We start from the raw sequence: 24,933 nt of genomic DNA, 5'->3' as shown, positions 1-24,933 counted from the left end.
CTCAATTTTACACTATTGCAAAATTTATGATTCTTTTTGACAAGTAACATATAGTTTAATCTAAAATAATATGTCCATTAAAAATAACATGTGTTCTAACAGTTAAATTATAAATAGCATGAGTTAAGGTTGAAGTAGATAAGTAAATAACAAATTGTTGTAACATAATAACACAACATTTAATCAAAATAACAGAAAGTGTACGCAAAATAACTCTCATATTGTGCAAGGAGTACCATGATCCATAGTACTCTAGGAGTATATAATATTAATTGACTAAACGGAAATTTCACCATATACCACTAATTAAAGCTTAATTCACCATATACCATAGAAAACAATTATGGTCAAAGTTAGTATATATACAATTAACCTTACAAATAACAATAGAGTTTTACTTAATCATACAATACAATTAACAATAGAATTTTACTACAAAATTACGGTTGAAATTAGAATACAAACAATGTAATACTGTAGCAATTGAAGCTTTATAGCCTTCATAAAAACAAATACTTCTTTTCCTGCTGCTATTTCTAGACCATATGAATGAACTACGTTTCTTCCTCCATACCAATGCAAACTTCCAGTCAAATTAGAAAGAAACATTTATCAAAAAACACGTCTATCTTGAGTATATACCTCCAATATTTTCCCCCAACTTGGAAATTGCAGAAGGGCCTTGAAGAATCAATAAACTCCACTAGGCGATTGGTTCATCTGATCATAAGTCATTGCCATCGTCATGTTGGAGCGTGTGAAATTAGAATGTTGGCTCAGACGGCTCCACAAATTCACCAGTTATCCTGCACAAAGAACTTTTGTTAGCTTTGAATATCTTGCAAATTTTAAATCTAATTTGGAGGGGCGATCAGAATGATTTTAATTTTCAAAAGCTCTTCTCTGTCCTCACCGCTGCCATAAGATGGTGGATCACACTTCTGCCTATTACTTGTGAGCTAGACTAGAAATCTAGAGACTCCTTGTCAAATTTATTGTAGAATTAAAAGCTGGAACCTTTGACAGATTACATATCAAAGATAAACTTAGAAGCACAATGCTTCATCCCTTTAACATTCACTTGAGCCCTTTGAGACTGTCCGATTTTTTTTCTACCAAAATCTCAATACAAGGAATCCGATTAAGTTGACAAGGCTTGCATGCAGCTATCCTCATTACTCGAACTAATCCATTTCAACAATTTCATATTACAACTAGCACCTCTTATCACTTTAATGTTTAAACGCCATTAATTTAATTTCAACCGTTTACTATGTTACAGTATCACGCCTACAACTATATTCCTCACACTAACAGTAATACCATATCCCAAAATTTGTATGTTATCCTATGCCTCAATGAGCTTTATCTTTATTATATTAGCCAAGGGGTGGGAAGGGGGGGGGGGGTGAGAAATGTTGGTGTCCAATTTTGAAGTACCTAAATTGCCCCTAAAAGCTTAACCAAAACTTTTTAAAAAATACTCAACATAATAACTTGAGTTTCCAAACAAAACTATGAAATTGACTCATTTTACCTAAACTAAGAATCTTCTAACAATAAATAAAACCTTTGACTAGAATAATAATCATCCAACAATAAATAAAACCTTTGACTAGAATAATTGCGATACAATTTAGAGGAGAGATGCATAGTGGAAATGATTATGAAAATGCCAAAAAAATGCACAACATAATGACCATGAGAAAGAACGTTGCACATTGAGGAATAAAATGAGTGGAAATGCCCATGTTAGCTTTTATGTTCAAAATTTGTTTATATTCTAGAACTTTTAGTTACCTAAACTAAGAATCTTCTAACAATAAATAAAACCTTTGACTAGAATAAAAATCTTCCAATAATAAATAAAACCTTTGACTAGAATAATTGCAATACAATTTAGAGAAGAGAGAGATGCATAGTGGAAATGATTATGAAAATGCCAAAAAATGCACAACATAATGGCTATGAGAAAGAACGTTGCACATTGAGGAAGAAAATGAGTGGAAATGCCCATGTTAGCTTTTATGTTCAAAATTTGATTATATTATAGAACTTTTAGTTACTATATAATCTTTATGTCACAGGTTTAAATTTACAAATTTGATTATAATTTTAGACTATGTAATTTAAATTTTCATGTTTTAACAACTCCATAGTTTAATGTACGTAAGAAATGTATTTAAATTTGACTAACTTTACATTAAATTTTCAGAAAACATACAAAGGCCCTTCTTATTTTCTGGGTTGTTTTCACACCATCAGATTGATAATCTGATGAATATACGCCTAAGATTGCTTATTTTTAGGTTACATATAAACGGCAACAGTAAGTACCTTTTATAGGTCAAGTAGGTATCACCTATTGTGCCAGCAACCTTATTCCGCACCTTCCTTACACAGATCTGAGAAAAATGAAACAGAAGTCAGTACTTTAGTGGAAAATGGGTTCAAAGAGAGAGTGTATATAGATTTAAAACTGTGGACAGAATTCATAACCTGTACTCTATCAATAGGGCCAGCCTCTGGATCCCTGTTCCGATGTACTACAATTCCATTATCACATTTGTTGATGAAATGTGCACTACCACTGATGTCATAAAGATTAGGAGCATTCCCAATCCAGTTGTGCAGCTGTTTGAGTGAAAGTAATCAGAATGGAATCTGGAAGGGAAAAGGACAATGACTTCACTCAGCTCACCTGTCTAGGATGAGCAACAAACCAAACATGGCAAGAGTGATGTTGAGCAAATCGCTTGACCATTGTGAGCATCTGGCTAACGTACTCTGTTTCTGTCCTGTTGCATATATCGTTCAGAGCCATAAACTTCAAGAATGGGATTGAGTCCAACAGAAATATATAAAGATCAATCATGTATAATAAAGATCCACTTTCACATGGAAAATTTGGAATATAATAAGAATAATACAATCCTAGTGGCAACAAGAAGTCAACAATAACCACCTAGACCTCAACCATCACTTTGAGATGAAAATAAAGCAGCCTAGAAAAAAACAAGGTCAGTGCGATAATCTACTAATATACATGGTCCAATAAGGATCAAACTATAACAATGAACCCAGCCCCTACTCCCATGTTTGAATTTGTGAGCCACATATCTCTCCTTAGATTACATAGGGGGTTAGAGATGTGTTGTTCAGAACCATTGGGCCTACGCCTACATGAACATCAACCAAAAAGCTCAATTATTCTTCTGTGGTACAACCAATGTTTTTCTCCTTGATTATCCATTTGAGGCATCAATTGATACTATTATTTATTTTTAACTCATTTTAATTTCTATGATTCATCTCCAGACTATGAGGAAATTCTCCAAAGATTCCAATATTTTGTGGTAAGAATAAGAATTGGAGCAAACTTAAAAGGTTTCCATAATGACATTGCTAGGTTTGCAATTATACTTATAATTCAAGATTGCTAGGCTTGCAATTATGCTAATGGTCCAAGCAAAAGACTTGTTGCTGGATTTTTCTAATATGTGCTGTCCTTGAGAAAGTGTCAGCTTAAATAGGGCATTCATACCCTGTAATTTAATTTTGCTGGGATCTTATTACTTTCCTAATGGGAGTAGGACTGCTTGTAGTAAACTGTAAACCTAGATTTAGCCCAAATGGCTTGCCTCCCACTAACTACTCAACAAGCAAACATTGGCCAATGGCCAACAATTGTATTTTGTATGCGACGTAGTCCCATAAATACCCTCTAAAATTTCCAGGAAGCCAAAGCTCAATATATTCATGTATAAATAAGGTGAGCAACAAAATATTTGGTTATCCGTTAGAGAAAAGTTCTAGAACCCCAACCAGATCGTACCTCTTTCTCTTCTTGGTCAGATTGTACCTCTTTCTCTGGACAAAGGTTTGCTCCTACTGAACTCATTTTTTCAAGCGATATTCTAGCTGCCTTCCAAACTAAAAAAAAGACATGGTTTTGGACATCCAGGTACCCATGCTTAAATTATTGTAGACAAGGAGCTGCACAGCTTCCCACAAGTACACTTCTTTACCCGACCCATAAAAAAAACTCATTCCTATGCTATATCTCCATCTTCTAAGCAAGCTTAAAGCAGTTCCACATTAAGAGATGCAGGGAAAAACACACACACACACACACTCTGCAAGATAAAATTATTTATATGCAAAATTATAAGCACCGCACATGCTGCTAAGACGTTGATGGTCAAGCTCGTTATACGGATCAATGACAAGGCCACGCACACCATGCCTCAAAACTGCAGCTTTTGCTAGATCAAGAACCCATTTGATGTTGGGAAGGCTATCATTCTCACACCTGAATTACAATCAATCGGTTAGCAAGATATCAACTGGAAGCTGCAATTCTGCAAATATCTCCATAACATTACCACATAAGGAATTATCTAAACAGATAAGAAAGAAATTAATCTAATGCCTCTGACATCCTGAAATTTTATAAAGTTCTAAACCGTAAAAAAAATTATTGGTGTGTGGGAAAAAAATCCCTTAAAAGATTCCCTCTCCTTTATGATAAAGAACAAAATTCAAGGTGAACTTCAGAACACTTCTCCAAATTCAAAACTACTGGATGCCAAACCAAATTTATATATACATATAAAAAAAAATAAAAAAAAAATTAAAAAAAAAAACCACCCTTAATGTAAAACTCATATTATAATATCTTATGTTCCACAAGTTTATTTCATGAAACCACACCACAGCGGCACAAATCACTCAAGACTTTGCCAGTTTTTAGCAAAGAAGAGGAGAAGAAAAGGAAAGATAGCAACTAACCCAAACTAAACCGCACCAAGAAACCTACATGGTCTGCAGGATCCTCTCACGTCCAAATGTATAATTTAAAAAGTTTTGACAGTCCATCTGGGTACTCAAAGCATCATATTCAAGGCATCCTAACAGCTAACACCTAAATACTGATAGACTATTGAACTCTTTTCAATTCTAATATAATAAACAGTAGTTTAGAATTAGGTAAAAGAAACGAAACAGGCAAACAGTTTACAATGGATTGCATAGGTTTAAGAATGTAGTATGAAATAACAAAACTAATTGAAAGAACATGAAATATGGAAAGCAAAGGAAGTTGAAACATTACCAAGTCAAACCTGATTTTATGGAGAAAAATATTGAAACCATACCGTATAAGTTGGAATGTATTATCTAGCCATTTCTTTCCTTGCTCTAAGTCCTCTCTACTCATGCGCTCAAAAGATTCAGCATACCTGCACTTAATAGAAGAGTGCATTACTTTTTCCTGACTTGATTAAACATAATATTCTCATTAGACACACTAAGAGCCTAAGAGGCTTGAGTGATCTAGCAATATAAAGAACAATATTTAGTACTCCTACCGACTAAAAATATGCCAAATTAGCAATCCTTTTGACCCAAAAATCCAAAATTTAAGTACTTAAAAGAATTACTAATGATTCCATATATACATCGTTTTCTCTAACTTCTTTCATCCAAAATATATGTAGCTTAACAACAGCAATGCAATATCAAATGTGAATTACAAATATCAATACACCACTAAAGGTAATTCTATAGTATAGTTACTCCCTCCATTTCCTTTTAATGTACCCATTTATAGTGGAACTTGTTTCCAGAAGAATTTAGTGGAAGTAAAAAAAAAAAAAAAAAGTGGATTAAGAAAGAGACAATAAAAAGGTGGGTGAGTATAAGAAAAAGGAGAAAAATTAAGACAAAGTATCTAGAAAGGTGTACATATTGAAGGGTAAGGGGGTTAGGATAGTAGAGTAAACTTGCCTTAATTCAAGAAAGGAAAAACGCAAATATCAAATAGAAACGCTTTAACACGGAATATGTTTATAATAGTCAAATTCACTTTAGTGTTGTCTAATTTTATATGTGAAAATCGCAAAGGAGATTGAAATGCTGGTCAAAGGTTATATCTTCAATAAAATTTGGCATAAAATATTATCACACCATAAGCATAAACACCTTAAACATATTATCTAAGGATTAAGTCATGGATTTGAGGATTGGACACGAAAATTCTTGTTTCAAAATTTAAAGACATGGACACGGTAAACCAATCAAAATATACTCTCCCAATTCCAAAATAAATGCATCACTTTCAATTAAACGCAATTTTTATGAGTATTTACTTGTATTAGTATTAGGTGGAGCAAGAGAAGATTTAATCTAGTAAAAGGACATGGGGACCATGGCAAACCGAGAATATGAGAGTTTTTCTCCGTAAAATATAATGGGAAATTCAAAATGGCAACAAAATATTTGGCAAATTCTCCCAACTAGCATTACTCTTTATAAATTTTCCTAATATGACAATATTTTTACAATTAGCAACTAATAATCTTAATTACACAATAATTAAAAAGTACAGAGCGTCAAAGCACTCCCGGCAGCTACCACTGAACCCACCTCTTCACCCCCCCCCCAAATTACAACACCCAACTCGCCTAAACCCCGCAAACACACCCCACCCCTCGCCGGAACCCCACGCAGCACCGGAACCCTAAAAAGCCTTTCCCCTCTCCTTAAACCCTACTCCGTATCAAAGGCAGCGAAGACAAACAACACACAACAATAAAATAAAAAATCAAAACACCGAAACCCGAGCTACAAAACTCAAATCATGGTAATATAGAATAGATTCTTTCTCCAATACTTGCAAACCAGAGTGTCTCAATTGCATGATGTTAGGGTGATTTAGCATCACCAACAATGGCAGAACCTGACCCAAACAAATTGGTATGCAGCAATTACGATTACCTTGGTTCATAAAGGGGAAGAGTTTTTAGGGTTCCGGTGCCGCGTGGGGTTTCAGCAAGGGATGGGGTGCGTTCCGATGGCTAGCCTACGGCATGGGGGTGAGTGAGTGCTCTGACACCCTATACTTTTTTTTAAAAAAAATCATTTTAAAATTATTGTTTAAAAAAGATAATTATTTGCCAATTGTATAAAATTGTTATGTTAGGGAAATTTATAAAAAGTAATGCTATTTGGGAGAATTTGCCAAATATTTTGATACCATTGAGAATGAGCAAAAGTACATGGCTAACATTGATAATTTCCCAAAAATAATTAAAGTAGGGACCATGAGAGAGAGAAATGTTACTCCCTCCATCCCTTTAAGTTCTTCACATTTAAATCTAGCATAACATAAATAAAAAAAAACTTCTATATTCTTTCCCGTAATAAAATAAAAAATAAAAATAATCAAGCGGGTTTTTTTGTTTTTTTTTTGTTTTTTTTTTTTGAAGCAAGTGGGGGGGGGGGGTTGTGTTTGATTTGTCTCAATAAGCACTTTTATAAACTTTTCTAAAAAGTAACTAGAGATATTAATAATTGTATATGCTCATAAGCAAACGTGCCAAAAGGTGAGAACTTAAAGGAACAAAGGGAATAAAATAATTTGGGTGGGGATTGTGGAATGAAAAATAATAAAATATGGTAAAAAGTTACCAACAAAAGAAAAAATAAAATATGGTAAAAAGTTACCAACAAAAGAAAAAATAAAATATGGTAAAAAGTTACCAACAAAAGAAAAAATAAAATATGGTGAAATGTTGCCATAAAAGAAATAATAAAATAATGGAGGTAAGGCATGTGATAAGGGATATATTGTTTTTATTTAGGAAAAAAAAAAAAAAAAAGATTTATTATTAGTTATAAAAACTCAATATTTATATAAGATAACTTTTAAAGGAGTGATGTTGATTTTAAGGTTAGTAAAGTTATGTGATGTAAAACATTATGCATGCAAGAGAATCAAGATCCAGCAAATATATGATGGGTTCGCATCACTTAGACTTCCACAGCCCCCATGTTTTCATTCTCCTTATCTAAAATTTGATGCCTCAATATTCATATCACACCAACACATATTTTTTATTTGGTAGTATCCCCTAGTGAGTCCAACCCATATCTCCAATCAGGAAGTTGGTTAGTTCATGCTGACAGGGTATGACTTAGGTTAAGTTTTATGTCCAACTGTCCAAGCATCAAACATCTTATCAACTCCACTAGTCCAGTCACCTAACAATAGCATCTATACAAATTAGACTTTTAACAACATGCATCCATATATTATATCCTCCATAAACCTTGAAACTAAATTGAAGGACTAGCCAAAAAGGTACTAAAAGATTAAGAACAAAATTAGTTGAAAATTACCGAACATCAAAAAATGGTTTCTTTATGTGCTTCTCCAAAAGTTTTCTTGCGTGTTCCCGGACCTGAATCAAAACCAATCAAACATTAGTACATAATATACATACAAAGATTACGATCATATAAATCAATTTCTAAACAAAGCAAACCTTGTCAATAAAAAGTTTCAATCAAAGCTAAAAGGTCAAACAACAAAATTAGAAATTGATTAGTAAATGTCGCTTGATAACCAAACTTAACATTATCGAAAATTAACCATATAAAAAGCCCTAAATGAGTACAAAAAGGACACTCCTATATCCTAAAAGAAAATTCCCTATGAATGTAAGATGATCATAGAGTTTAACTGTTTAAGTATTTTAAAATTTATAGATCAATATTAGCATAGCATTCAACTTGTAGCCAATGCGTAAGAATGTAGCCAATACGTAAAAATGTAGCATCAACAATCCATGAAAAGGAGCACATGAAGAAAAAGCGGTGGTTTCATGGTGTTGGCTAGCTAGTATTATGAGTATTTGCACAAGGTTAAACCTTACATTCACAGCACGGGAATTCATCTTGTACATTTGTATCTTTTCCCTAAAGCTGTCACCGAAACTAATTAATGAGATTTCAATTCACTTCCACAAAATTTGATGCTACTAACAAAATACTATTATACTATCCATAATGCCCCTTACCAGCGCTAAATTAAGCTCATCACTGGTGAATCTTTCCACCTCTTCAGACAGCGTAGCTAAGAAGGGATAATCCTTAAAGTTACCAAAAGGTAGATATATGGTTTAAGAGGAGTTGGTCTTCTTGGGGATTGGGTCTAACTTTTCGATGTTGCAATGGAAGGATGTGTTGGGCAGGCATGCAAGAAGTGAGTTAGCTGTAAAATATTGGGTCGGAAAAGTGGGTTTCCATATTGGTGGAGTTGTGGGCTCAACGGTAGAAAATTGGAGTTGAAAACTTGAAAATATGGGTGGAGAGATAAGGCTTAAATTTAGTAAAATAAGATTCAAGGCCTTTTTCCCTTCTCTTTAGAAGGTTAGAGATTTGGAGGGTGGAGGAAGAAGAAAAATTCTGCTTCATTAAAAAAGGATATAATTAGATCTGCAAGGGCAGCCAATGGCACATTACCCATTTCTTTATAGTTGATGGTTGCCTCTCTTGTTATGTCATCAATCTATGCAAGAATATTTTTTTTAGAGAGAATCTTTTTGTACAATTTAAGTATTAAATATGTTTAGCTACGAATAATCATTTATAAAGTTCATAATCAGCGAGTAAAGATAAAGTGACTTATCATGTCTCATTATTTATCTCAATCATGTAACGTTTGGGCAGTCAATGCATTTATGCACATGCTAGTAGTCAAGGAAAGGATCATTTTTTGCTACTATGCACCAAGTTTTAGGCTATTTATTGATCTATAATTATTCAAAATTAATATGAAAGTGATTGTGAATGTGAACTAAAATGTTGGATGGTGTATGTCAGTCATTATCACCTACTTAAATTAGTAAATCGCGTAAAATATAAGAGGATATGTGTTAAAAATCTTGGAAAATACACGCTTAAGAGTATAGCATAAAGGGATGTTCATGGATTTTTTTTTATAACCATGCCTTTTCTATAAGCACTGTGATATCATTTGTATATGCTAAAATTTCACCACATTGTGCCATAGGTTTATTTTATTACTAATTTGGATAGCTCTCAAACTAGGTCTCTTCAAGAACATTAGGAGAGGACACTCGTTCCATGCGTAGTCCAAAGCAAGTAAGGTTGTTATAGTGAGTCACGTAATAGAATATTGTAGTGATGTCAAGTGGCTTTTTCATATGATGGTTTTTTTATAAACAAAAAATAGTGAAACATGTTTATTTGTAAGTGTACATAAATAGTCAAGAAAGATTGATTAAAAAAAGTTTTTTTCGTTGATTCCTGCATCAATTTTTATATTCTATGTATCTCTTCATAAACTATTTATATTGGAGTTCATTCATACGGATTATGGATTGTAACTATATTTGGGTGTGGGGAATTATGATTGTTACTTGGTTCGATTTACGACATAGAGGCTCCAACTTGAAATAAAGTTGATTGAATTGATTTTGGATTTTTATTTAGATTAAGTTAGTTATTCCACTACGTAACTTTGGTAAATACCTTAGGCATTATAAGGTAGCAGTAATAACCCAGTAGTTCTCTTAAGTATTTTTGGTGGAAAGGGTTTTTTTAACTAATTGAATTATTAGGGTGCTACACATTCAATTAAAAAATAGCCCACCACTTCCCATTACATCTAACTTTTTAATAAAATAATATACCACAATCTATTTTCACAATAATTTTTCAGTAAAATAACAATTAATACCAAAATAACAATGATGTGTTATGATAATTATTATAACTAGTCTAGGATAAAGGGTGCATAAAATTTTTAACAAAAAAAAAAAAGGACAGCTTAAAATAGCTTATGGCCTTTCTTGCTGATTTGGTAGTAATTCTACCATTTCATTTATATGCATATAACATAAGTAACACCATTGAATGAAGCCATTTTTTTTGAAATCAAATGCCAAAAAAAAGCAATTAGATATGAAATTCTTATGATTTTGAATTACTACTTATATGATTGTAAAATATAGTAAAAAAAAAAAAAAAAAAAAAAAAAAGGAATTTCCAAAGTCATTGATCACACTTATATTAAAGATATCTAGTGACAAACTATTCAATTCACCACACAATATTTTAAAGTACAAGGTCAAATGGGTGCTTAAATTTTAAAGCAAACTTCAGCAGCCTTGCTAGGAAGCCCAAAAGTATAGTGTCATATGTTGCTTTAATGTTCAGAAGCATATGCACTAAGAAAGAATGTTATGGGCTACAATATTACTGGCTACTCTTCGTCCATTTAACTTCTGCATCATACTGTACTATATTAATCTTCAGTGAAATAAAGAAGTCTTTACATGGATTAAAACATGCAATCAAGGAACAATGTTTGAATGAAATAATTTCTTGAGGGCAAAGATAGCCAATTATACAGTTTAATTCATCAACTCATCCTCCTAACATTTATTACTGTTACCGGAATTGTTCTCGGTTACTGAGATTCAAGCATGATATTAATTTAAGTATGGCCATACCTTGTTCTCCATTGAGCAAAGAGCAAATTTCCAGCCAACACTTTCATTAAGGTTGCATAACAAAGCATCAATCCATTCACTTTTTCCCGAATTAGGAACGCCAGTAACTATAGTCAATTCACCAGGTACAACCTGTCAAAATCAGATCACCATGACAGTCAACAAAACAATCTATAGATATGAAAGCCAAAACACTATCAAAAAAATTGTAATCAAATAACCGACTGCAATTTGGAATGCTTGAAGAAGAAGCAAGTGTGCCTAGAAATAAGAATTACGAAGCAAGACAGCAAACTTCAACCTGCAGACGATTAAGATTCCCCTTTTCTGTTTAACAAAGTAAAATACTCCATACAACAAATTTTACTTGCTAAATGATTATAAACAACTCACTTGCCAAGTTTCATGTTAAAAATCCTTAAATTGAAGAAGACTTCTAAATTCACTATACCCTCTGCAAAAGATATATGTATCTTAAGCTCTATCTAGAACCACTGTATAAGTTTCCCCAGAGAAATTGTAGTCAAACTTGAAGAAAAAATATTAGTATCCATTATGCTTTCTAGTTTCATCTTCGCCACATTCATCTTATGCACATGGCAATGAATGTGAAGGAGATGAAACTAGAAAGTAGAGGTTACATCGATTGAGTACAAGATAAGGGAGAATCGCTTAAGATGGTTTGGCCATGTAAGAAGGAGACAAAGTGAGGCTCCAGTGAGGAGGCCTGAAGAGTTACATAGTCTTGGGAACACAAAAGGAAGGGTAAGACCTAAGAAAACTTGGAAGAGGGTGATTAAGAGTGATATGAGTGCTTTGGGATTGAGAAAAATACGGGGTATTGGATAGGGCGGTGTGGAAGGAGAAAATTCGTGTCAACGACGTGTTATGATTATATATGTACTTTCTCAAACTGTTTCAATTGATTATCTTGTTATGTCCTTTTCTTTATGTCGTACGATTCCTTATGACAATCCATATTAGCCGACCCCGAATTATTTTGGGACTAAGGCTTTGGTTTTGTTGTTGTTGTTGTTATGCTTTCTAGTTTATAACCAATATATAATTTACATAAAAAAAAGTCTCCATTTAGATTGCTTAATTAAAAAACAAACTAAATATGAATAAAATTAAGTAAACTAACAATCTTACTTCCAATAAGCTTTGAGAATGCTGTAAAAGCTAGAGTTTTGACACTATAAAGGACGGGGGATAATTCTAACAGCCCATGCAACCAGTTTTCAAGAGACTAGTGTAACTAAATGTTTAATACATCATTTTATTCAATAAAATCATTCTATTATATTTGGCTTGCAATACTGAATATAAAAAATTCCCTCTAATATTTTTGGGGAATAATCTAAGATAACCCTGATGCATAGAGTAGTCCACATAATCTTGAGAATAAGTAAATGACTAAAGATAAACATGAGGTATTAACAAAGTCATTGCTCTATATAATCCATGTCATTTTAGATAGCTCCAAAACAACATCATCATGGTTATTTCCAAATTTCAAAAAATCACAACATTACTTTGGATACTCCCTCCGTTTTTTAAGTGAAACATATTGACTTTTAGCACTATTCACACATAAGCTTTGACATAATTTTTTTACTCTAAATAATAACTTAATGTTGTCGTATATATATAGTTGGAATGGACACAATGTAAATTTTACAAATTTTTTTAACTAATACGCAATTAAAGTTATTAAGGGTCAAACATATGCCCCGACATGCGTGAAAAGTGTTAGTGCATCACTCACCGGAGGGGAAAAAAACAAAGGAAGTTTTACCTGGCATAAAAGACAAATCCTACACTAAGAACTACTTTCCCTTTTTAATCCCATATTGAAAATTGTAAAATCATGGCAACTCTTCTTGTTCAATCCTGACATCTGCTCTCAAGAACGACGAGAGAGTGACCCTTTTCTCAACTCCATCCTTTTTCTTACCCTTTTGAAACCCCACTAATTCTATCTTATTGAGCACAAATAGAAATAATGTGATGATTTGGTCTTTACAACTCAGCCAAAAAAGCTTCTAATGTAGATGAAAGCAGAGCCACAAGCTATAGTGCAAGGAACTGTATAATTTATGCATGTAAAATTAGTAAACAAAAAGAATGTATTATTTAGCCTAAAATAAGAAGGGGGTGAAAAAAAGGAACACATTGAAACATGAAAATAGGATGTTTCTGCCTCATTAAACCTTTATGAGAGGAAGGAGAGGCACAAGATATACGTTAATCCTTACGCATTAGTTCATTTTCTTTTCAATAGCTATGGCATAAATATTCATTTTAAATGCTTACATTGTAATACTCATCCAAACACCTCCAACCAGTAGAAACACCAAGTTCATCACCAAGAGCCATATCATAATATGCATCAATTTCATGAAAGTAGTCTCTGAAAGAGAACAATCCCTGAATCGGATATATCTCAGCATTGTTGATTGTTTCCTTGAGTTTTTCTGGCCCCAAATACATTAGTACCTATAAGCAACAAGTTATTAAAGGTCAGTAATTTCATTTAATGATATAAAGAAATGATAAGCGAAGGACTGTTGGTACATTTCAAATCTAGATAAATTACAAATATCCTTGGGATGTCAAAATTCGTGAGCTGGATCATTTTAGGGGAACAGATCCTCAATGCATGAAACTAGGTAGATAATTGAGTTCCCATATGACAACACCAAATATTAAGTAATAGTGCTCCCCTTATTTTTGTTTGTAAATTATTGTAATTGTAGCAATATAAAAAAGAGGAAAATAATTGGGTTTTGCGTAGGAAATTTAAGGAATGAGATTGCCATAAATAGGGATAAAGTAACAGAGCAAATATATTTAAATTTTTGAAATTGTTTTATTTGGACGTAAATTTCAGAAGAAAAGAAAATGATTTGTAATAGGCCAATTGACCACATTGGTATAAAGTTAGCACATTAGTGACACATTGGTACAAAAGTTATCTCTGGTGACAAATTCGTATAAAAGTTAGCAGGTTGCGTCAAATTGGTATAAAAGTTAACCATTTTCGACATTTCACCCTTTTTACCTTTCCGGAGCACTGGTCTATTATACTAATGCTTAATTTTTATTTTATTTTTTGAGTTATTAATCTTTCAATGTCCTTTCATTGTTGCCAATACTCATCTAATGTCCAATACTTTTCCCCTCCATGCCCACTTAACTTATTGACAAATAACAACAAAAAAATTGTATTAGCAAACAAAATTCTCACAAAATGAAAGGAAAGAAGTAGGATATAATGTCACAATTCACAAAAGTAGCTATATAATATACCAAAAAAAAAAAAAAAAGAAAGATGGATGTAATCTCAAACTGTATCAACAAAGTTTGATCTTACAATTTTATTTTTATTAATTCTTATTTATATATTAATATATTTTCTCTAATTTCCTATTTTATTTATCTCTTTTTTTATTTTAAAAGTGAAAAAAAGAAAGGAAAATGATAGATTAATGTCCAAACTAAAGAATAATCATGTATACAATAATATGCACTTATTCGGATAAGAAATAAGGATTAAACGTCGCCACTCGCTAACAATTATGCTAATATGTTGCCATTTGCTAATGTTTATACCAATATGTCGCTACTTGTTAACTTATATACCAATATGTCACCACTTGCTAATTTTAATACCAATATGTCACCCCCAACGATAACTTTAATACAAATAAAGTTTTTTTTTTTTTTACATCCAATATGGTTAATTGGCCATTTGTAACATATAGACTAATTGATTATATTTTTATTAATTGTAAGTCTTAGAAAGAAAAATAAAAAATGAAGAGAAAAGCAAAAAAAATCCACTAAATAACCCATTACCCTTATCATCGCAATTGCCCCCCCCCCCAAAAAAAAAAAAAAAAAAAAAAAAAAAAAAAAAAAAAAAAAAAAAATCTCAATTTATTGCCTAAGCATCTGAAATTCTGAATCGTCTTGATTCAACTCCACGATACTAAATCAATGATGCCTAGATATAAATACTTAAGTTTCTTTTGACTTGAAGCAATTCTAGAGAGAAAATTCAAGTCCACTGGCAATGAATCTAGAGGAATTTTACATTAACACTCATTCTTAATTTTCCATTGACATCAGTCAGGGGCTACCACACTTTTCACAAGTTCTTGAGATGTTCCTAAATGCACCTTTCATTAAGTTTTTAAAAGCATGAGCCTAGGAAATTGACAGCCAAGCATCTTTGGGCATTCTATATGCATTTTTTTTACACATTTCCTGTTTCTGAAAAGCCATGCTAGAAATCACAATCACCGCCATGAATTTGAATATGTGGCAAAATTAATGAAGTCTAATTTCTAATAATAAGCCTTTTATATACATTTTTTTACTGCCTTCTTTTTAAAGTGCGTCCATACTCCTCCCATACCTGCATTGTATTCTTTTTTTTTTCTTTTGCAGATAGGTCAGTTAGATGGTTCAAGCAGCAAATAATATACGCAAATTCAACAACCAGTAAGCATGTCTAATCAAGATTTCAGTCCGTGCAACAAGAACACTTCAATGTCTACAACTTGACATATGTGATCCACAGTTCCACACAACTTATCAGAAAGCAAAATAAACCATCACCTCATTTGCATCCTTGTAGTAATCAAAGTCATTTTTCTTTGGCCACTTAACTCGCCAACATCTGCAATGCATAAAGAAAATGTCAAATCATGTACAAATCTAAGCATGTGGCTGAAATAGATAGGATATCAGAGAATTATACCTCTCCCTCCCAAAGCGGCGAGCAAGCTCCTCTGACAGTGCTTGGCCAGGGGGGTCCCCATCAGTTGCTAATATTATCCTAGATGCCTACAGAATGCAATTGATACCTATTTATTATGTCCATCTCTTCCTAATTATCAATAAAAGTAATACAAGTATAAGATGAATAGCGATACCAACCTTCTCAAAGTACTCCTTGCAATTCCACAAATACTGATACTTTGTGTCCTAGCTTCAAAGAAACGCATGAGATAGTATTAGAAAAATCCCTCCAGAACTTCCCCTATATATGTAATATGATACTTGCTGTTGAAATCAGAATAACTGAGAGAACCAACAAAACAGAAAAAAAAAAAAATTTAAATGCAAGACACCCAAAAACAATGTATAGTGTTATAACATGTTCCAACACATGCGACATGCCTTCATTTGACATCAAACTTATAAGCATAAATATTGACCTATCTTTCAAACATACATGAATATACATGACGATGTTAATTAAAAATTGACTTGCTTTGGGTGGAACATGATAGAGACAAAGATATGGAGCTATGAACAAGTTATTAAAGGAACTTGCAAATGGTTGTTAGATACAACGAAAAAGACAACCGAAAGTACTAGCTTTAGGGACTTATTGACAAGGTCATGGCCCATTGTAGATCCAAATTAAATAAAACTCCATATGGTGCTGACAATTTGATTTAGGGATGAAGGTTTCAACTTGACGAACAGCCATAATTCATGACGAACAGCCATAATTCATCCATATTGACCTCTACTCAATTCATTTAGGGAGAACAGAAATTTGCAACACCACACACACATACATCCATAATTCATGACGAACAGCCATAATTCATTCATATTGACCTCTACTCAATTCATTTAGGGAGAACAGAAATTTGCAACGCCACACACACACACACACAAAATATATAACAAATTGAACTGGCAACCAAATTAAAAGTACCTAACTATTTACCCATGATTATTTTATCAGGCGTCATAGCATAAATGGTTGTCTTAATTAGTAACAATAAAGGTAATAACATGCATTAGTTTGAGCAACAAATACAATAAGCAATATAAAGTAAATATAAATTACAAAAGAATACATACATGGGATCTCAAACACACATATAAACAATAGACACAGTAGTCAGTAAATATATACAAATAAGAGATATTAGTTTTCGAAGAAGGCTACTAAATTAAAGAGGACCCTTGGAGGCTTCTAATGGACCTAGAAATTGTCAATGATGTGGTATGGTGAACTATCTTGTGAAAATGATTTGAGAGAAGATTGTGCCAAATGACCGTAGGTTTGACTGTTAGAAGAAATAGCGAGATTTAGTTACCAAAAAACATTTGATCGGGAAATGAGCGAGCACAATGCGCTAAGATTCCAAGTCACAACTAATATTATCCTTTTTGCTTAAGTTTTTGGGCTTAAGGTGAATTGAAGAATTAATTAAAGCCTAATTGGGCTTATTTGGGCTATGGACTAGTTTTCCTATGGTTATCTTTGATTCACCTTTCAGCCTTTACATCAATTAGACGATTTGTATGGTCCATTCATATAGGCTTATAGCTTATTCAGGTTATGGATTTCACATTTATGAATAAAAATTTCACAAAAAAAAAAAAAAAGGAAAACCCATACTTCCTTCTCACTCAAAAAAGAAACAATAGGCTAAAGGCTAAAGTGATATGTTTCTTGAGCTTAACTTGTTTGTTAACCCCTTAGGGCCCTAAATCAAATTTATGGCTTCACTCACCTTAGTTCACAATTTAGTGGGGGTTTTAGGTTGATTTTGTTTAGCTTCACTCACTAAACTAGTTAACCGAGCTTAGATTAAATTTCACTTGCCAAAACTAAGGATTCTGATTTAGGTTTACTCACCTAAAACAATGAGAAATCTGGAAAATACGTAAAAAACTTTGAACAAGCTTAAAAGAAAATTATAATCAACAAACAAAACTTCACTTAATTAGCAAACATTTATCCCTATAAATAGGCTACAAAACATACTTGAAGAGTCCTAAACACTTTAGGATTCCTAAACAAATCGGATATTGGCCTTGTTTGTTAAAGAGCCTTTTCAAAAGCTTTTAGCTTATTGAACACCATTAGAGATTTGACCATTTTAAAAAGCTAATTTTGGTGTTTGATAAATAGCTTATAAAAAGAGCAATTTGGCATCAAAAAGCACATTTAGAAAAAACCCTTTATAAGAGCTTTTTAAAATTAGCTTATTGAACACTTAGCTTTTTTAGTATTAAATACACTGAACAGCTAACAATAAACAACTATTTACCAAACACTTTTACACAATCAGCTATATACCACCAACTAGTCAAATCATCTAATAGAACCAGCTAGTCAAACAAGTTAATACAATCAGCTTTATCAACCAGCTACCAGGTTATACTTATAACAAAACAGGGCCATTAAAAACAAAAACAAACGTTTAACTAACATAGACCATTTCCTACTCTATTTCTATAAAAACTTCTAAACAGATAGAATTATAAACTAACATCGAAAAAAATAAAACTAAATCCAAACAATAAATATAGATCCTAATGCTTAAACAAGGAAGCCCCTTTCAGTAGAAACTTGCCAACAAAATACAGACTTTTAAACTTAAAAGAAACTTCCAAGAACCTTCGAGAACTTTCATGAAACTTTAAGAAAGTTATAAGAATGAATCAAGCAAGAAAATCTTGGATGCTTCCGCATCGTTAAGTTTTGGGTATTGTCATATACTTACCATTACTAGCCTATACATAGCTATAAGGGCAATATAGAGAATCTACCTATGCACGACACTTATAAACTGTCAATATAGTTTAGTTACCAACCCTAGTTTTGTACTCCGTAAAAACAATATTCAATACATCCTAGCAATAATTAATTAGATTCACAAGCCGCTATTTCCTAAACTTAATAATCTACTCCAACTTTGGAAGATATTTGTCTGAATTTCAGGAAGACAGAGAGAATGATATCCATAACCTTTTTTTCGTCTTGAAACCATTATGCCATCCAAAAAAGTAACATAGAAATGACAAAAGCAAGGAGGGCCAGTGAGGATCAAACCTTATCCGGAGATGGAACACCTTTATCTGAAACTTTAGGAGGTGCACCATCAGGCACACTCACACAATTGTGTAAGCCAGCTTCTTCCATTGCAAGCTTGTCAATCTCTCCTTCGACCTATGGACAAAGATTTAGAATAGAACAAATTTGCATAATATCATTGGAAGTTTAAAAGAGTACTCACAATGATGATATCACTTGCATTTTTTATATCATCTAACCCATAAAAAATCTTTTCAGTATCAGCTTCCTGCACATCAAAAGAAAATATACATACGACAACCTAAGTATCAAAAATGATGAATTCGACTCAATACATCAATAAAAAGAGTCGGAGGCTAAAAAATCTCCAATAGCCTCAACAATGCAAATCATCTTATCAATTCCCTCTACAAAGCAGTATAACAAATGTTAATGTAATGTGCACTTAAGAATGAAATAGAATTTTTAATTTTTTAAAAAGACTGAAGCACACACCAATCATCACAATAGTAATAATAATACGAAGTCAGTTTGAACATTGTAACACAAATTATAAGACAAAAGTATATAGACAATAAAACCTGCCAAAATTTCTTAGTGACATCACGATATTTGCAGCTTGTTAGAACTCCATTTCGCCTGTAAGTAAATGCAATAACAATCTGAAAAAGGAAGAACATAAGAGATGGGAGTATCAACTGTCACCAGAAATTAAAGATAAATTATACAATCAATTATGTCATGTGTATTTGTAAACAAGTTAAAGATTATGCTTCACATTAAATTGGATAGTTTATAAAAAGATTGGGCAAAAAAAATAAAAATAAATAAATAAACTATATATGTAAATAATAATAAATATAAAAAAAATATTTGGTGTGCTTTTTGATACTTCCTCTGATCCTATTAGGTGTGTTTTTCGATACTTCCTCTGATCCTTTTTTATTGCAAGGTTGAAATTTTTTTACCGGCATTTTGTGATTTATATGTTACGTAAATCATAGACATGGTGGGGTCTTGTAGAATTCATCTCAATTTATACTTTTGAAATATTACCTTTAACCTTTTTATAAACTTTATTAAAGTAAAACTAAAGATTTCAATAGTATAAAATGTACATTGGCAGCATGAAAACACCAACATTGCAATCAAATAAGAACCAATGAAGTACATATTTATTATTATTATTATTTTATTATTATTAGTCCAGCTTTTATGGACAAAGTAATCAATAAAAAAAATTTGCAATGGGAATCAGGAAAAAGTTTCTTAGCATCAAATTACACTAAATTTAAACTGGCATAACCATGATGAGATTATGGAAACCTAATTATTTGTCACTCGTCTCAAATATATATTAAGCAACTAATGAAGGATGAAACATTACCTGATTACCAAAGGTTTTCTGCATAACATAATTTCTCCTCAATGTTTCTGCAGTTATCATTCTCTCCGCAAAATAAGCAAGTAGCTGATACAGAAGCACCATATAATAATTAGCCAATCACATAAGTAACTGAGGGTTTAAAGAGCACTGATAAGGCAGATTACACCACGTCCCAAAGTGAGGACAAGCTCTCTTTCCCTGAATCAGTCATCAAAACAAAGCATTGTAATCTCTAACTAATTTAGCCTTGACAATTTCATTCATGTTCAGTATAGTATACGATAAAAAGCAGATTCAATATGTTTTAGTCCAATCAATGTAGTAACTAGATGAGCTTGGTTTTGGTCTTTTTGATTCAAATTATTGCACCATTTCTTGCTATCTTGATTGAGACAAACAAGACCATGAAAAATTCCTCAATGCTGGGTTAAAAATATACCCATAACTAGATTCACATAAAGCACCAAATATACTGTTGATTAGTTTATGATTTCACATTATTCTTACATTTTTTTCACTAATCAGTACTCTTAAATAATTATATGTCTGTATTTATTGTTCCCTAAAAAGTCAGTATGACCATAGAAGACAACGTGATTTTGTAGATATTAAATGCTATGTTCATTTGCCTCCTGGCTCCTGGCTCCTGCGCCTCATGCCATAATTCCTGAAGAAATCCTATGGCCCTTGTCTGTATGCCTCATGCCTTCAAGGACACGATATCAGATGATGCCAAAATGTTTGATTGATCTAAAACTACATGAGCTTCGGGAACGTGTGAAGTGTAGATCCCAACAGCAATAATCTTGGCAGTAGACACTAAAGCATCTTTAATTGATGTAATAAGATAAATTTAAGTAAACTATCACCTCTTATAATAGATGGAAGGTTTTTGTGGAAAGCTCTGAAGCCATGAGTAAGATTAGAGACCATTTTTAAATTATAAGAAATAAAAATAATCAAAAAATTCCACTTTTGAACTTTTAAGAAACATACAATGCAAATTTAAAAACAATCAAACAACTAGATAGATGCCAAATCACAAAAGTTACACTGCCCTAAGATACTCAAGGGAGTGTAACTTACTGCAGTCAATCAAATAGATTGATTTTTTTTCACTTTTTTTATACATATATTATGCAGATATGTAAAGCATATTAATAAGGGGAAAAAAAAACTACCTCATTACAAAGTGGCTCTAGCCCAAGACTCTTCTCGGTTAATTCTCTTTTTCCAGATGTCATAATTTTATTCAACTTCCCAAAGGATGACTGAGCATTGGCAGCAGCCTATGTAAAACATGCAAAATAGATTACTCCCTTGAGATCAAATAATGAGCGATTAAGACAAAATAGATCAGAAATCATTTACACGCAATCAAGGTTTAGGATATCGAATAAAAAAGAATAATAGATGCAACAGTAACAAACCAATAATGAAATAAACATTTAACCTCAAAAGAAATAGAGTGTTACAAGAAGAGAACCAAAACCAACTACAATGAACAGAAGCTCTACCATTGTGTTGCCCTGCCACCCACATTTTCCACGGAAACAAAGCCACACTGCAGAATTCCTGCAGAAATGAGAAAAATAAATAAATAAAATAATTGAATACGTCTAAAATTCTGAAGAACATTGAGACACAACTATTAGACGAAAATGATGCATACCCATCTTCACTTATGTGTAATGACAAGGAATGCTCACCCGAATCACCACCTTTGCACTGCAAGAGGAAAGTACTAATGATTAAAAATTAATTACAATATAATATTTGATAACCACACAATGCTACACAAAACGAGGTAGAGGTGCAACAATTTAATTGCCTTAAAAAGAATCAGCATTTGATAGTCCCAACCATTTGCATCTAGTGATACAAAGAGAAAGAAATTTTTTTTGCAATTCCTGCTTAAATACTAAGATACAACTACATACAATACCTTCTTTCTTTCAACATTCTACAAAGAAAACCAAAGTCTTTATCCACATTAGACCATCAAAACAGCAGAAAATGGCCATACATACATCATTTTGCTCTTTCATTGAGTCAGAGATACTGTGCTGTTAAGGTTAAATAATTAGCTTCCTATATGCTTTCTTGTAGCTCTTTAACTCTTACAATAAAAAAGAAAGCACATATACTCTCCCTTTCTGTGGGAAAGATTGTCAACAAAAAACTGAACTCAGAAACATTCCCTTAACTAGATACCCAGATTAAAATAGAGTGTTCCAAACACACGGGAATAGGGGCACCATGGAATTGATGCTTAATGCCCACTATGTAACTATGTAACTGCAGCCCTAACTGTGTAACTGCAGCCCTCACTCACCACTCACCCTCATCACATAGAGTTTAGATTTTGATACCATCTTGAAGACGTAAGTTCATAAATGTTCGAGTAATTGGTTGTACACAATAAGAATCAAAACCATGTCTTTCTAGTACCAACCCATTATTAGACCTTTCAAGTAAAAGAAAAAAATAGAGAAATAAAATAAAGTAGAAAAATCATGGCAATGTTGGATGTCTACTCTAGGGGCATGATTTAGAAGTTCACATGATGGCCCAAAAATCCATTACTGTAATTGTTATTATTATTAAGCATAAATACATACTGACTCCTCGGAATATTATTCATTTTAATTCATCTCTTCCACGCACTAAGGTGAACAACACGGATATAAAAAAAATATTAGTACAACAAACTGGCTTGCAATCTTAATGTTATGGCCTAAAAGCCTCATTCATATAACTAGATATTTTAGCATACCATTCTCAAATACATATTCAATCTCTTCTATTAATCCCTTAATAGATGACATTCCTTAACGACAATCCTATTAAATCATATCCATCTATTTCTCTTTGCCATAATCAATGTTACTCCGACCCATCATTCCTTTATGTGTGTCAGATACTCCATAGTTAGACATCGCTATAACTTTTTATAATCTAGCAATTTTTTACCCTTGGACATGTGCTCATGTCTAACACTTCATCCATGTCTAAGTAACATAGGTCAAAAATAACTTTTCTGGGAAAAATAATTCAATATTAGAATCAAATAACTAATACTCAATAGTTACCAACTTACCATAGGGCACAACAACCTGTTATATTGGCCTCCCTTAGCCTCGTGACCTTCAATGCCAAGCTCGTCTAATTTCTTCATCAGTTTACTCAGTCTAGCAGATTTAGGGGTCGAACCTTCCACAGGTGCTGCACGGAAAGAATCAGGCCAGTCAGCTAATGCCATGAATGAAAAATCATACTACAGAATGGCTTTAAAGTCACAGATTCAAGAAACTGGCAACCAAATTACCAAAATATATAATATTTGCATCCACAATAACTATGCACCTATATTTGAACTACATTCTCATGAATATTAAACTATATGTTGCTCCAAAGACCACGATGCACAACCTAATCCCGGTAACACAATACGGTTTTCACTTTTAGTCATGATAATAATGAACCAAGCAACCAAAAACAGTCATTTATCACGCACATATATCTTGGTAAACTTTGAACTAAATGTACTTCCAGGGACTAAAATGTGCAACCAAACTTCATCAACTAATAATTTACTAAATAAGGGCACAAAAACAACAATAATAAAAATTAAAAACATGATTTTATTGAGCAATATAAGTACAAGTACCTGATATAGTGGGATGAGAAGCATAACAAAACCCAGCAATTCTAAGCGAAGTACAGGCCCGTCCCTGAGCCAGGGCAGGAGGGGCAGCCGCCCTTGGCACCGGAACAAAAAATCCATTTTTAAAGTTTCGCCGTAATAATGAAGGGTTTAAAACAATTGCCTGCAACAAACTGCCTCTGAGCCAGGGTAGGAGGGGCAGTCGCCCTGAACCCACAGAGAAAAGCCCCAGTTTCATCAAAGGCTTCTGCAACACATTATCAACCAAATTTCATTCAATTATTAAAATAAGGCTAATATATTTATAGAGAAAACATCCAATTTCATAGTTACATCCTAATAGATTCAAATATCAAATTAAGCTCATAATTTTCTTGTTTAGTAACTATAAACAGTAGTTCAAAAGTCTAAGTTTAGAAGAACCCTAAATTGAATAAACTGAGAATTAAATGAACGATAAACGCTAGTTTGTGAAATTGATATACGATAATTACAAAAGGAAACCAACACATTACATTCTTACCTCAGAAGTTGCTTCAATGGAAGATACAAATATCACAAGTCGCGCGTCAGTAGAGTGCACTTCAATATGAAACTGAGAGAAAGAAAACTGAGTTCACTATTCCGAATTACTCTTTATTAAAAGCTGGGAAATTCTACATTGTGACCTCCGAGTTTTTATTTTTCTACGTAGAAGACACAC

The 24,933-nt window shown here is 32.7% G+C and overlaps 1 protein-coding gene across 1 annotated transcript; it reads right to left on the bottom strand.

The window, feature by feature from the left end:
- Positions 1-255: 255 nt before the first annotated feature.
- LOC110724188 (twinkle homolog protein, chloroplastic/mitochondrial-like) lies at positions 256-24,859 on the bottom strand. The gene is made up of 22 exons (XM_021903588.1): positions 24,754-24,859; positions 24,234-24,477; positions 23,664-23,788; positions 22,236-22,291; positions 22,081-22,138; positions 21,745-21,852; positions 20,564-20,647; positions 19,758-19,838; positions 19,379-19,444; positions 19,195-19,311; positions 16,269-16,316; positions 16,090-16,175; positions 15,948-16,008; positions 13,638-13,820; positions 11,322-11,453; positions 8,182-8,243; positions 5,157-5,240; positions 4,181-4,312; positions 2,702-2,798; positions 2,500-2,634; positions 2,338-2,405; positions 256-806 (listed from the first exon to the last, which is right to left on the bottom strand). Exons 2-22 carry the CDS (start codon positions 24,466-24,468, stop codon positions 764-766), a joined length of 2,061 nt encoding a protein of 686 aa, XP_021759280.1. The 5' UTR covers positions 24,469-24,477; positions 24,754-24,859; the 3' UTR covers positions 256-763.
- Positions 24,860-24,933: the final 74 nt, after the last annotated feature.

Source organism: Chenopodium quinoa, unplaced genomic scaffold, assembly GCF_001683475.1.
Source record: "Chenopodium quinoa cultivar QQ74 unplaced genomic scaffold, ASM168347v1, whole genome shotgun sequence".
In the NCBI taxonomy this organism is placed as follows: domain Eukaryota; kingdom Viridiplantae; phylum Streptophyta; class Magnoliopsida; order Caryophyllales; family Amaranthaceae; genus Chenopodium; species Chenopodium quinoa.
Note: the sequence above shows the minus strand (reverse complement) of the source record. Positions and strands in the feature narration are given on the sequence as shown.